The sequence below is a fragment of the Carettochelys insculpta genome, chromosome 27 (genome assembly GCF_033958435.1).
Source record: "Carettochelys insculpta isolate YL-2023 chromosome 27, ASM3395843v1, whole genome shotgun sequence".
NCBI classification, from domain to species: domain Eukaryota; kingdom Metazoa; phylum Chordata; order Testudines; family Carettochelyidae; genus Carettochelys; species Carettochelys insculpta.
Window position 1 is genome coordinate 15,731,039 of NC_134163.1, and position 12,494 is coordinate 15,743,532.

The 12,494-nt window shown below is 69.1% G+C and overlaps 1 protein-coding gene across 3 annotated transcripts in view; it reads right to left on the bottom strand.

The window, feature by feature from the left end:
• The window catches only part of SSBP4 (single stranded DNA binding protein 4), a 33,176-nt gene that overhangs the window by 2,319 nt on the left and 18,363 nt on the right, over window positions 1–12,494 (bottom strand). For 2 of the 3 annotated variants that reach the window (XM_074978193.1, XM_074978192.1), the window contains exons 5-15: window positions 5,697–5,786; window positions 4,339–4,422; window positions 3,357–3,416; window positions 2,709–2,778; window positions 2,020–2,090; window positions 1,609–1,676; window positions 1,300–1,345; window positions 901–936; window positions 703–757; window positions 521–591; window positions 102–180 (exon numbers count right to left, since the gene is read on the bottom strand). In XM_074978193.1, coding sequence (XP_074834294.1) covers window positions 102–180; window positions 521–591; window positions 703–757; window positions 901–936; window positions 1,300–1,345; window positions 1,609–1,676; window positions 2,020–2,090; window positions 2,709–2,778; window positions 3,357–3,416; window positions 4,339–4,422; window positions 5,697–5,786 — 730 coding nt within the window. Of the gene's footprint in view, window positions 1–101; window positions 181–520; window positions 592–702; window positions 758–900; window positions 937–1,299; window positions 1,346–1,608; window positions 1,677–2,019; window positions 2,091–2,708; window positions 2,779–3,356; window positions 3,417–4,338; window positions 4,423–5,696; window positions 5,787–6,588; window positions 6,777–12,494 lie in introns of those variants that run through there. The other variant, XM_074978194.1, reaches the window with a different exon arrangement.

Sequence of the window (12,494 nt, forward strand, 5' to 3'; positions counted from 1 at the left end):
CTGCCTCAGGCACAGCCAGGCCCAGAATCCAGGGTGGGGGGGCCCCCCAAGCTTCCCACGTCCCCCGTCGGCACTGGCGGGCGAGAGGCCCAGGCACCCACCTAAGGATCCGTTCATGTGATGGGGCTCCATGGCGCTCAGGCCTCCCATGGGCCCGTCCGGGCCAGGCCCCATGGGGAACTGCAAAGGAAGGGAGTGCGTCATGCCAGCCCTCCGGGCACGTGCCGGGAGAGCGGCAGGAAACGGCGCAGGCCTGAGGGAGGCTCCCCCCCAGCACCCTGAGGGCTGCCAGGAGCCCCAGACAAGATCCAAGTGCCCAGCAGTGCCGGGTTTTTCATCCCTCGTCGTCCCCAGGTACAGGACAGGCCCACAGGGCAGCTGGGACAGAGACGGGTCTCACTAAGGGGGCGTCCAGGGCAGGGCTGCCTGGGGCTGGGGGCGGAGCCGGCTCAGGGCTCGGCACCAAGGGGCACTTTGCTCCCGCGGCCGGTGGCTCAGGGCTGTGCGCGGGGGCACTCACGTTCGGCCGGTTCCCTGCGGGCCCGATGGGGTTCATCATGGTGTACATGTTCTCGCTGGAGTTGGTGGAGTCTGCAGGGAGCAGAGCGGGGTCAGCAGTGCAGAGTCCGGCCCGTGCTCCCGGGGGGATCGCTGCCCCTCCCCTCCCCTCCCGAGACACGGACAAGTCGGTGCAGGTCTCACCTCCTGGGCTGGGCATGATGGGGGTCCCAGGGGGACCTCCGCCTCCCGGGGGGCCCTGTGGGCAAGAAGACACAATACCATTAGAGCCCCGGTCCCTGGTACAGCGCCAGCCCTGTGCCCCCCGCCCCAGTGCTGGGCACAGGCAGCGGGTGTGGGGCGGAGCACCCCCAGCCCCCCGCCTGCAGCTGCGGCACTCACCACGTAGCTACCAGGCGACGAGGAGGAATATGCGATCTGTGGGGATGCAAGGAGTGTGTCAGCTGAGTTCATGGGACCTCCCTCGGCATGTCCCCCCACCCCCACTGCCCCCCTCACCAGCACTCAGCTGCGCCCCCCCACCCCCACCGGCACTCAGCCCCGCCCCCTTCCCCCCTCACCTGCGCCGGCACTCAGCCCCGCCCCCTCTTCAGCACTCAGCCCCACCCCCTTTTCCCCCTCTCCAGCACTCAGCCCCCCTCAGCCCTGCCCCTTTGTGCCCACTGTCCCCCTCACTGGCACTCAGCCCCCAGCCCCTTCGCACAGCATGCGCCCCCGGCCCCTGCTGCCCCCCCATGCAGGCGCACAGCCCCAGGGCCTGGCCCCACACGTGGCACTCACAGAGTTGGTGTTGGCATTTGGCCATGGCGCTCGCCCTCCTGGGCCCCTGCAACATAAACTGGCATCAGGCTGGCACCGCTCCAGGCCCCCACTGTGTGCAGCCCACCCTGCCGCAAGCACCCCAGGCTGGGCTCCCAGCTTGCTGGGTATGGGGCAGGGACAGCTGGGACGGCCCCACTCTACCTCCCGACCCTGGGAGCTGGGCCCCTGTGTCTGTCTGGGTTCCCGCCAGTCGTTCTGCTGCCATGGGGGGTGGGAGAAGGGGCCACGCCAGGCGAGAGGCTGTGGGGGGCAGGGGAGGGGCCTTACATGTTCATGGCTGGCATGCCGGGGCCGCCCAGCGAGTTGTGGGGGGGACGCATCCCACTGCCGTAGCTCTGCAAGAGAGGAGTCGGGGAGGGGTTAGTGTGTGGCGGTGGGGGGCCAGGCCCAGCCCCCAAGGGCTGTATTAGCCCTGCCTCACAGAACCCAGGCATCCTGGCTCCACCCCCACCCACTGAATCCTCTCCCCCCCCAGAGCCAGGCACAGAACCCAGGCGTCCTGGCTGCCAGCCCCACCCACTGAATCCTCTCCCCCCCCAGATCCAGGCACAGAACCCAGGCATCCTGGCTGCCAGCCCAGCCGTGCCCTCGGGGATGATGCTGTGGACCCAGCTGGCCGGTCCCAGGGCTCTGGATCGCAGGGCTGAGCAGCCGAGCTGGGCAGCAGACGATACCCACCTGGGGAGCCATCCCCGCCATGCCTCGTGGGGGGTTCATGCGCTGCATGGGGCCCCCCATGTTCGGATGTCCTGCCAAAGGGAGCCAGCACGTCAGCAGGTCCCAGCTGCCCTCCCCTGAACCCCGACTCCTGGGGTGCAGCTCGAACACCCGACATCTGCTCCCCAGACCTCCCTCAAACCCCACCCCGGGCTCCTGGCCCCCGAAACCTCCAGCACCTGGAGCCCTGCTCCCCTCCCACCACCTTGAGTGTGGACACAGCCACCCCATGGGGCTCCGCTCCCCTCCCCCCACCCAGGTCAGACACCCCATGGGGCTCCGCTCCCCTCCCCCCACCCCAGGTCAAGTCAGGTCAGGTCAGGTCAGACACCCCATGGGGCTCCCCACTCCCCGCCTATGAATCCCCAGGGCAGAGAGGGGCTCCCAGTGGGGCTTGCAATTCCCAGGTTCCCCACTCCCACCCTTCCTCCCAGGGACTGAGGAGGGGTCCATTTCTCAGCTGGGCTCTGGCCCCCCTCCTGGCCCCTTGCAGGGAAGGGTCCCCCAGATTAGGGGCTGCCCCCCAGTTGGGCCACTGTCTCCTCCCCGGGAGCCTGCGCCACCTGCACTGGGGGGCAGAGCCTGACACAGTGCGGGGGGGCAGACTGGAGCCCCTGTAGTGGGAGGGGCATGAGGGCAGCACGACTCACCCTGCGACCTCGTGCTGGGGTCCATGGCATTGGGCAGCAGTGGCTGGGAACCCGGGACCCCCACGGGCGGCTGCAGGGACAAAAGGGCCATGAGCCCAGGCTGCTGCCATCACATGGGCAGGGCCCCGACTGGGCTCCCCTGGGGCACCCTGGCTCAACCCCTCCAAATGGCACAGCCCACCCCCCACGGGAAGGGCAGGGGACCACGACCTTCGCCCCCCAGAAATGGCTTGGCCCACCCCCGGGGAAGGTGTGGCATGCCCCAGTAGCAGGCATCCCCGGGGAAGGGCATGGATTGGCGCCCCGACTCCCCTCCAAAGGGCACGGGCCACCCCCCAAGGAAGCACACAGCTTGGCAGTGCCTTCCAAGTGTTGGGACTCGCCAGTACTTAGTACCAGCCTGTTGGCAGCCCCCGCCATGGGCCTGGCTGGATGGGGATGGGGAGCTGGCTGGGTACTGGCTCCTCTGATTTTACGAAACCGGCACTGCAGATGGTGCCCCCGGCTCTCCCCAGGGAAGGGCACTGGGGCTCCCTGCCCCTCCTGCCTGCTGGGGCAGCGCCCGGCCCAGACGCGGGTAGGCGCTCAGCGCTGGGGCACCCCGCCCTGGGCAGGCCCTGGCTCTCAGGGCCCTGGGGGGTGTCTCACCTGGTTTGGCATGCGGAGCGAGGGCCGGGGGCCTCCGGGGTAGCGCGGGGACATGAAAGGCTGCAAGAGACAGGCGGGGAGCAAGTGAGGGCATGTTCTGAGCCAGCCGGGGGAGTAAGCACGGAGCTTCAGGGGCTGTGCCGGGCTTGCCAGGGCAGGGAGGCCGAGCTGGGAGCTCACCCGGTGCGGAGGGCAGTCACAGCCAGCAATGATGCATGGCCCCTTCCAGCTGCCCGGCTGAGTCTGCAGGGCAGGAACCCAGGCATCTGGGCCCCGCCAGGCTGCACGCCCCCAGCCCTGGGGAAGCGACAGGCTCAGTGCCTGCAAGGGATGAGGAGGGTGTAGGGATTTTGCTTGGTCCCACCTTCCCAAGGGATCTCAGTGCTTTGCCACTAGCACTGCCCCCTTTGGCAATGGGGAAACTGAGGCAGTGACTGGCCCTAGGCCAGCGGCCGGCGTGGTCTGCGCCCCCCTCCCCCACAGGCTGGTCTTGGCTTCAGTAAGGCCTGCATGGCCCAGCCCCTCTGCACAGCTGCCCCCAGCCACTTGGACCTGGGACTTCCAGCTGGGTGGCCCTGCTGCAGAGCCCAGCCCCTCTCCCGCCCCCTCCTTGCTCCTGTGTGGGTCCCTGGAGGCCCCTGTCTCCAACTGCAAGCCCAGCCCAGGACAGTCCACCAGGAGACAGCGGGTGCCAGGGCAGAGCACATGATGGGGGCCTGCTCTGACCCACGTGGCTCCCACCGGGAGGGGCAGGGCCGGATGGGGCTGCCTGGGGCGGGGCACATGGGTAGCAAGGTCCTTGCCTGCCCCGCTGAGCCCGGCTCGGGGGAGTGGCTGGAAGGGTGGCGTCTGCTGGGCGCAGGCACCGCGCTGGGCTGGGCACAGCCACGTCGGGACCTGGGTGTTTGGGTACAAAGTGGGCTGTGCACGCCGCGTCCCTGCCCTGGGGACAGCAGGGCTGTGCTCCTCCCAAGCTCCTTACCTGGCTGTGGGGCCCCAGCATGGGGCCAGCAGGGTTGTGGGGCGGAGGCTGCGCGTGTGGCGATGGCTGAGAACCTGGAGGCCCCTTGGAGAGAAACAAACCCTAAAGGTTACAGGGGCCGGGCCCGACCCCGTCACTCTCGACCGCTCGGCGGCCCTGCTGCTGGGGCCTGCAGGTTTGAACTCACAGCTGCAGGTTTAGCCGGCCCATGCTCAAACCACGGAGCTACCCCTCTCCCTGGGGGCTGCCCCCACGCACCTGAGCCGCTGCTCTGGGCCAGGGCCTGGGGACTCTACCCTTCCCTGCTGAGCCATCGCCTGGCACGGGGGGGGGGGCGGGGGGGGCACCCCAGGACTGCAGAGTGGGGCAAAGGTGGGGGAAGCCGGGGGCACCTGATGGCCTCACGCTGCTCCCCACGTCTGCCTGCAGGTGGCGCCAAACGCCTTCTCACCAGCCAGCCTGTGCCCCGCACCCCCTCCCCCAGGGCACGGGGCGGGCAGGGCTGTAATGGGAGCCGGCGCCCGCCAGGCTTGGCCAGTCCGGACACAGGCGCCGCGTGGGGCTAAGTCCTGCGATCAACAGAATCATTTTCCATCCAGAGAAGGAGGGAACAACCTGGCCCAGCAGGGGAGGGCCGAGGGGGCCTCAGGTGGTCCCCAGCGGGGGCAGCGGCGCCCCACACGTTTGGCTCTGGGCTGCCGGAGCTGCGCAGCGACAGGCGGGGATCAGACACCCGCAGCGACGGCCACGCACTGACACCGCCAGGCACCTGCACAGGCACACGCACCCACCCGTGGCCGCTGCGCTCTGCAAGCGGCAGCTCCTGGGGGGCTGAGCCTGTTCTGCCAGGCCCCGCCGCACAGCCCGTCCTAGAGCCTTTGGGAGCTGGCAAATGGCGTCCCCCCTCCTGGCTCAGAAACCTTCCCCCAGCGCCCTGCACTGCGCAGCACCCGGGGCAGTCGCGAGAGCCCATGTCACTGGCTGCAGCCGTTCCAGGGTGCAGCTCTCCTGCCCAGTGGCCCCAGAGCTAGCGCTCAGCCGCACCCCCCATGCGCAGCACCTCTCTGTGCCCCCGGCTGCACTGCCAGCCACGCACATGCCGTTGCCCCCTGCCCACACCCTCACACCACCCCAGCCTGCCTGCCCGCCCCCCACTTCCACAGCAGCTCCACCAGCCGGGCCAGACCCCATCCGCCCGCGCCCCGGGCAGAGGGGCGAGTGAGCCAGCACCGCCCGGGGGCCTGCCAGGGCCCACTGCATGTGCCAACCCCAGACGTCGGACCCTGGGCTGGGCACGCAGCTCGGACTCTCTGGGGATCCCCTGTGGGGTCCGGCACCCCGAGCAGCAGGCAGGGTACCTGAAAGAAACCGGGTGGCAGGGGTCCTCCGGGCATGCCGTCACTCGGGGGCATGTTCCCCATCACCGGGCTGGGGGCCGCCGCCGCGCTCTGCAGACAGGACAAGGGGCACAGGTCAGCCAAGGCTGGGAGTCCCCCAGGAGGCGGCTCTGCTCTCACCGCCCAGCCCCGCACCCAGCCCAGGGTGCTGCAGGTGGCTCAGCAGCCCCGGCTGAGGCAGCTTGTGCTCAGTAACGGGGGCCCTCCAGCACCCCAGGCATGCCCCTCCCCCAGCACCCAGGTCACCCACGTCCCCACCCCCGCTGCTCATGGGTGCGCTAAACCCATCCCCTGCGCTGAGCTGGGCTGGTCCTCCTAGGGGAGCGGTGACCTCTGGGGGGATGCCCCCCACCGGCTGCGCTCACCCAGGCCCTGCAGCCCCGAGAAGGTGGGTGGCAGCTGTCAGCATGGGCACAGGAGTGGCGCCGAGTGCCTGGGGCTTGCACTGTGCAGCTACTGCCCCCCATGGCTGCGCCCTAGCACTGGGCAAGGCTCAAGGCACCTGCGAGCAAATTAACCCCGTTTGCCTCAGCCCAGCGCCTGCTTGTTACCACAGCCACAGAATAACCCCATGGCCTCCGTCAGTCACCATGCGCTATGCCTGCTAATTACAGCACCTGCCCCAGCACCGGGTCACCTCCTTCCTTACCGCCAGCGCCCACAGCGCCAGCCCTGGTCTGTCTGACAGCCCCGGCACCAGGTCACCTCCTTCCTTACCGCCAGCACCCGCAGCGCCAGCCCTGGTCTGTCTGACAGCCCCGGCACCGGATCACCTCTGTCCTTAGCGCCAGCACCTGCAGCGCCAGCCCTGGTCTGTCTGACAGCCCCGGCACCGGGTCACCTCCTTCCTTACCGCCAGCACCCGCAGCGCCAGCCCTGGTCTGTCTGACAGCCCTGGCACCGGGTCACCTCCGTCCTTACTGCCAGCCCCAGCCCGTCTGACAGCCCCGGCACTGGGTCACCTCCGTCCTTGCTGCCAGCCCCAGCCCATCTGACAGTCCCGGCACCGGGTCACCTCCGTCCTTGCTGCCAGCCCCAGCCCGTCTGACAGCCCCGGCAGCTGGGGCCGCAGCACTCCCGCCAACCTGCAGCTAACTAGAGGTAATTAACAGCACTAAATAGCACAGCGTCAGGAGCAGGGGACGAGACATCACTCCAGGAGGTGCTGCAGGGGCACCGGAGCCGTAACCTTCGCTCCCCAAATCCACTTTCTGCTCCAAGATCCCCCCACATCCACGACAAAGGGAATCCCAGGCTAGTTCCACCCCCGTGCAGTGGGGCGGCGCAGCCCATGGATGCTGTGGGGCCCAGCAGAGCGCTGCAGGATGATGCAGGTGGGGTCTCTGCCCCAGGCCGGAGTCGCGGTGCAGCACGAATGAGATGCAGCCGGAGGATGCAGCCAGAGCTCCCCCATCGCAGCCCCCCGCCAAGCAGCGCGAGCCAGGCCACCTGTGGGGCAGGCCGTGGGGCAGGCCCACGTGGGCGTGCTGTGTGCAGGGGGTACACTGGCCCCGCGGCCGTCCGAGGGGAGCCGTTAAACCCAAGGAATGTGCTGCCTTTCCGGCCTGGCCCCTCGCTGCTCTGACACAAGTGGTTTCAATTTGAAAAGGAGGCGGCTGCTTTCCGCACCTCCACGGCAACGCTGGGGAAGGGGCCACCGACGGGGCTGGGGGGCCGGAGGCCTCACTGCAGGAGACACGGCAAAATCCCAGCTGCCCCTCAGCTTCACGCTTCCCTGCCCCACACCCCCAGCCCCAGTCGCTCTGGGACTTGCCCCAGCATCTGCCCCTCTTACATGGATGGGGGTAGGAGTGTGCCCCGGCGGCCCCACTGCAGCCTGGCACAGCTGGGCCCCCAGACCAGCAGAGCAGGGACGGTACCCCCTGCACACGGGGGGGTGGCTGGGCCAGGAAGGAGCCGTGTGGCCTGTGTGCTCGGACTGAGTCTGCTGCCTAGCCTGGGACCCAACGTCCCCAGGCCCAGCAGGTGAGAACATCCCCGAATCCCCGCAGCAGCACTGGGCTGTGCGTCCAGCTGGGGCAGGGGCAGGGCCGGCCTGAGGTGAGTGGGTCGGGGTGCTGGGTGCCAGAGCCGCGGTGACAGCCAGGCTGGGCACACTGGCCAGCCCTGCTCTGTGGGGACCAGTCCAGCCCCCCCAGGTCCTGTGCTCCCCCTTGCAGCCGAGCGCCTCTCGCCACAGGCCGGGTGGACACCCCAGCCCTGCCCAGCCGAGTGCCTTTCACAGCCGCCAAGATGGCAACCGCCGGGGGTAGCGCACGGTATTGGCGTCTGCCTGCTGAGCCTGGCAGGCCTGGCACACACGCCTGCTACCCCCGGCTCACACGGGTTGGGAACAACCAGCCAGGAAAGCCCCAGCGGCTCACACGCCTCACCTGACAGGTTAATACAGCCAGTGACATGGGCCGGGCCCCCCCAGCCGCCCGCTGCACAGGGCCGGGCACCACAGACCCCCCCCCGGCCGCCCGCTGCACAGGGCCAGGCACCACAGACCCCCCCCCGGCCGCCCGCTGCACAGGGCCGGGCACCACAGACCCCCCCCCGGCCGCCCGCTGCACAGGGCCAGGCACCACAGACCCCCCCCCGGCCGCCCGCTGCACAGGGCCGGGCACCACAGACCCCCCCCCCCCCCGGCCGCCCTCTGCACAGGGCCGGGCACCACAGACCCCCCCCCCCCCCGGCCGCCCGCTGCACAGGGCCGGGCACCACAGACCCCCCCCCCCCCCCCCGGCCGCCCGCTGCACAGGGCCGGGCACCACAGACCCGCCCCCCCCCGGCCGCCCTCTGCACAGGGCCGGGCACCACAGACCCCCCCCCCCCCCGCCGCCCTCTGCACAGGGCCGGGCACCACAGGCCCCCCCCGGCCGCCCGCTGCACAGGGCCGGGCACCACAGGCCCCCCCCGGCCGCCCGCTGCACAGGGTCAGGCTACTGGGGAGACAGCAAGGGGCCACCAAGGCACACAGGCCAGCCGGGCTCCAGGGCTCAGCCGGCTCCCAGACCCGAGCAGAGCAAGCCGAGAGCCCCCGCCCCTGCCCCCACCCCCACGCCCAAGCTATTAACAGAGGCAGAGCCCTCACCCCCCCGCAGCAAGTGGGTCTAAGACAGGCTGGGAGTTGCAGGGGAGACTCTGTGGGGCCCTGCGAGGGGCAGCAGCCCTGGGCCAGCCCCACGGCAGGGGATTGGCTGGTTGGTGGTGGAGGGAATAGGACCCAGGACCCCTCTACAGTGGACACTGGCCCCCAAACCCACCTGAACATGGAGGGACTTGGGGGTCTCATGCCAGGGCCTGTCCAGACGAGAGGTGGCTCCAGCTAGACTTCCTGCGGCTGCCCCTTTGCCCGCTATGGGGAAGGGGCCCCGCAGGGCCATCCAGCTGGCCAGGGCTATGCAGTGCCAGCCCCGCTCCCCTGCTGGCTAGATTTAGGCTGGGAGGCACTTGCTGAGCACATGGGGGGCAGGAGCCCCATTGGCTGTCCCCACAGCTGCCTGCCTGCACCCTCCTGCTGGGCACACTGACCCGAACCCCGTGTCCCCAGCCACTCCACGGACACCGTCTCTGCCTCTTTCCACTGGCAGCCCTCGCTGCCTGTCCAGGGGTCAGACCCTCTGCGCCCAGCACATTCAACCGTGGGCACCAGCGGTCCCTGGAAGGTGAACGCGGTGCCAGCTGGCCAGGAGAGATTCAGGCACTGCCCAGCTGGTTGGCAGAGTGCCCACGGCCAGCAGCCTGTCTTCCTACAGGTGTGCACATCCGCCCAGGCCTTGGTGCAGGTAAAATTTATTCTACCCACATATGTAAAGAATTAAGGCGCGCCAGTGGGCAGCCCACCACCCCCACACCCTGCGCTGCACACAGGAGCAGAACCACCACCCGCTGGAGCCCACACCCCCCGAGCACGGGCAGCACGACATCACAGGCTGGGGTGACATCAACAGGCCCCTTCCGGGGACGCCACCATGGGCCAGCCGGAGAGCTGGGCTGCCTTTCCCCAGTGCTGGCGACTCGGTGTGTGCGCCCACGGTGGCGTGTGCTCTGCTGGGAGCCCGGCAGCTCCCCTCCGGAGCCAGTGACTCACTGGCGTGAACCATGACTAATCCCTTCCTCGACAGATGTCCCCCCTGAGCAAGCAGACCCCGCAGGCAGCCAGCCTCGCCTAGACACGCCCTCCGTCACGCCTCCCCGCCCTGGCACGGCCCCTCCGCTCAGCAGCCCCATGGGGCCAGGTGGCTGCAGGCGCTGCGCTGCAGAGCTCCTGGGTGGGGAGGTGCAAGGGGCAACCCCCTCCCTGCTGGGTGCAGCAAGCTGGGCGGCAAGCCCTGGCGTGGACAGCCAAGGCGAGGAGGCTGCGTGGGCAGGTGGGCTTCTCACTCACTAACTCCCTACCATGCGCCCACATGCAACGCAGCTGCAGCTGCAGCTGGGGCAGGAGCAGACGGGCAGCTGCACCCCCCACACACCGCCAGTGCCAGGCACCTTCTCTCCTCTCGGCTGCCCCCCGCCATGTGCCAGCCCAGGAGGGCGCAGGCTCAGGACCAGGCATTCTCCTCCCAAGCTGTTTGCAATGGGGCAGGCAGGAGGGTCTGGGCACTGCTGTGACGCCCAGGCACTGTCTCAGATGCAGCAAGCTGCTCCTTGGGAGGAGCTGGTGGGCCTGCGTAGGATCTGCAGGGGGTGCCCGAGCCCTGAGCACACCATGGCAAGCCCAGCAGGGGTGCAGCAGGACAGGAGGGGCAGGCAGGCTGGGGGACCACTTTGCCCCTAGGGAGCCCTCAGAGCCAGGGGCTGCAGAAAAGCCTCAATGCAGCTAAGGTGCACCAAGCAGCCCACCCCCTGCACCCCAGGAGACCAGGCAGCAAGGAGAGGGGGTAGTGATACGTCAGCCCCCAGCACCTCCCCCCCACCCCCAGGATGCGGCGCAGGGTAACAATCTCCCAGCCACTCAGGTGGGACATGCCACACACGCAGCCCGGGGAAACCAAGGCCCAGACTTGCTCCCTTACACACAACTCACGCTGGAACCACCTGCCCTTGTTGTCAGACAGGTCAGCTGGAGGGTCCAGGCTGCCCAAGGGAGCTCCCCCCCAGGGGCTCTCACACGAACCAGCCCATGCAGGCGAGTCTCACTGGGGCGCAAAGGCACCTGCCAGAAACCTGCAGCCAGGGGAGCAGAGGCCCAGTGTGACGGAGCAGGGGGGAGCTCACACCCAGCTTTCCTGATGCTCCGGCCCCAGAGCCCGAGGAGCTCTGCCGCTGGACTCCTGCAGCCAGAGGCCCAGGTCTTCTGCTGCCATGCCAGACAGGCCATGGGCAGGGCAGGGCAGCTCTCCCAAGTCAGCACCCCCCCTCGCCACGTGAAGCCCCCTGCCTCCGCCTGGCCCAGCACCCTTCTGGCCCATCCCAGGGCTGGGGGCTCAGCCCACGCAACCCCTCTGCTCCAGTGGGGAAGGGGAGAGGCGCGAGCGCTAGGGCCCTGCAGCCGGCTGGGCAGACAACGCTATGGCCCCCTGCCTCATTTATCAGCTGCAGGATCAGCGCAGGCTGGGCCCAGCTGAACTCACTTTACAGCCGCGCACAAATCATTTGCAAGACAATGGAGAGTCTGTGCAGGCAGCCAAAACCAACAGCGCCGGAGGCGAGGCAGCCGAGCGGCACCCCATGAAACCGGCACCCCCCAGACGGCCCTGCAAAACATGCCCCCCCATTCCGCGCGTGCTCATTAACCCCCTCGCCGCCGGCCACCTGCGCTCTGCGTGGAGCTCCCTGCAGCCTAGCCATGCTTTGCCCTGCTGGGCGTCCCCTGGCAAGTAGCTCTGACCGTTCACCCGGTTCCCAAACTCCTCCCCAGGTACTCAGGGTTCCCTGCCTGGCCGCAGCACGATACTGCATATGGCGGGGCGCTGCTAGGGTGTGGCCGGGCCCCCTGGCATGGCACGGCACAGCCGGACGGCTGGTGAATGTCTTTTTGAGCAGGCTGGGGTAATTCAGAGCACCCCACCCTCAGCTTGGGCAGAGCTCTGGTGTCCCCAGGGACCAGGCTGCCTTGGGCCCCAGAAGTGTCGGAGCAGGGCCCGGAGGAGCCCTCTGGGAGGGGGAACTAGCCAGGTCTCCCAGACACTGGCCTGAGTCTGTCCTGCAGCCCATGGAACTTGGTCCCGGTGTCCCCAGGCTAACAGCCAGCAGCTGCCCAAGGCTCTTCCAAGCAGACAATGCGCGCGGCAGGGCAAGGTGTGCCTGCTGGGCAGAGCCTGGCTGGCCCTCTGGGGCCCCGCCAAGCAGGACACAAGGGGCACCTGGACAGCAGGGCCTGACCCCCATCCAGGTGGCGAGTGTGAGGTCAGCCTGGGCAGCCCCGACCCCACCGCTGGGGAGAGGGTTACAGAGGCTGAGCCGGGCCCCAGCAAGGCTGGCAGAACAGAAGCCCCAGGAGATTCCTGGCCGTGGCCCTGGCCCCCAGGCAGGGCTGGAGCGCAGGGTGACAGGGCACCAGTCTCCCAGCCCAGTGGCACTGGGCAACAAGAGCTCAGCACCCCAACAGAGCAGGCACCCAAGGGAGCCCAGCACCCAGGCATCCTTCAGATCCCCTGAACCCCCTGGGCTGGCCGATGACCTGAGACGTGGCTGAGCTGGGTCTGTGTCAGACCTGCTGCACAGGCAGTGACCAGCATGGAGGGCGAGGGGCTGTCTGGGGCAGGGGGAGTAGGGACAGGGGTCCCCAGAGCTGTCACTCAGAGCCCCACT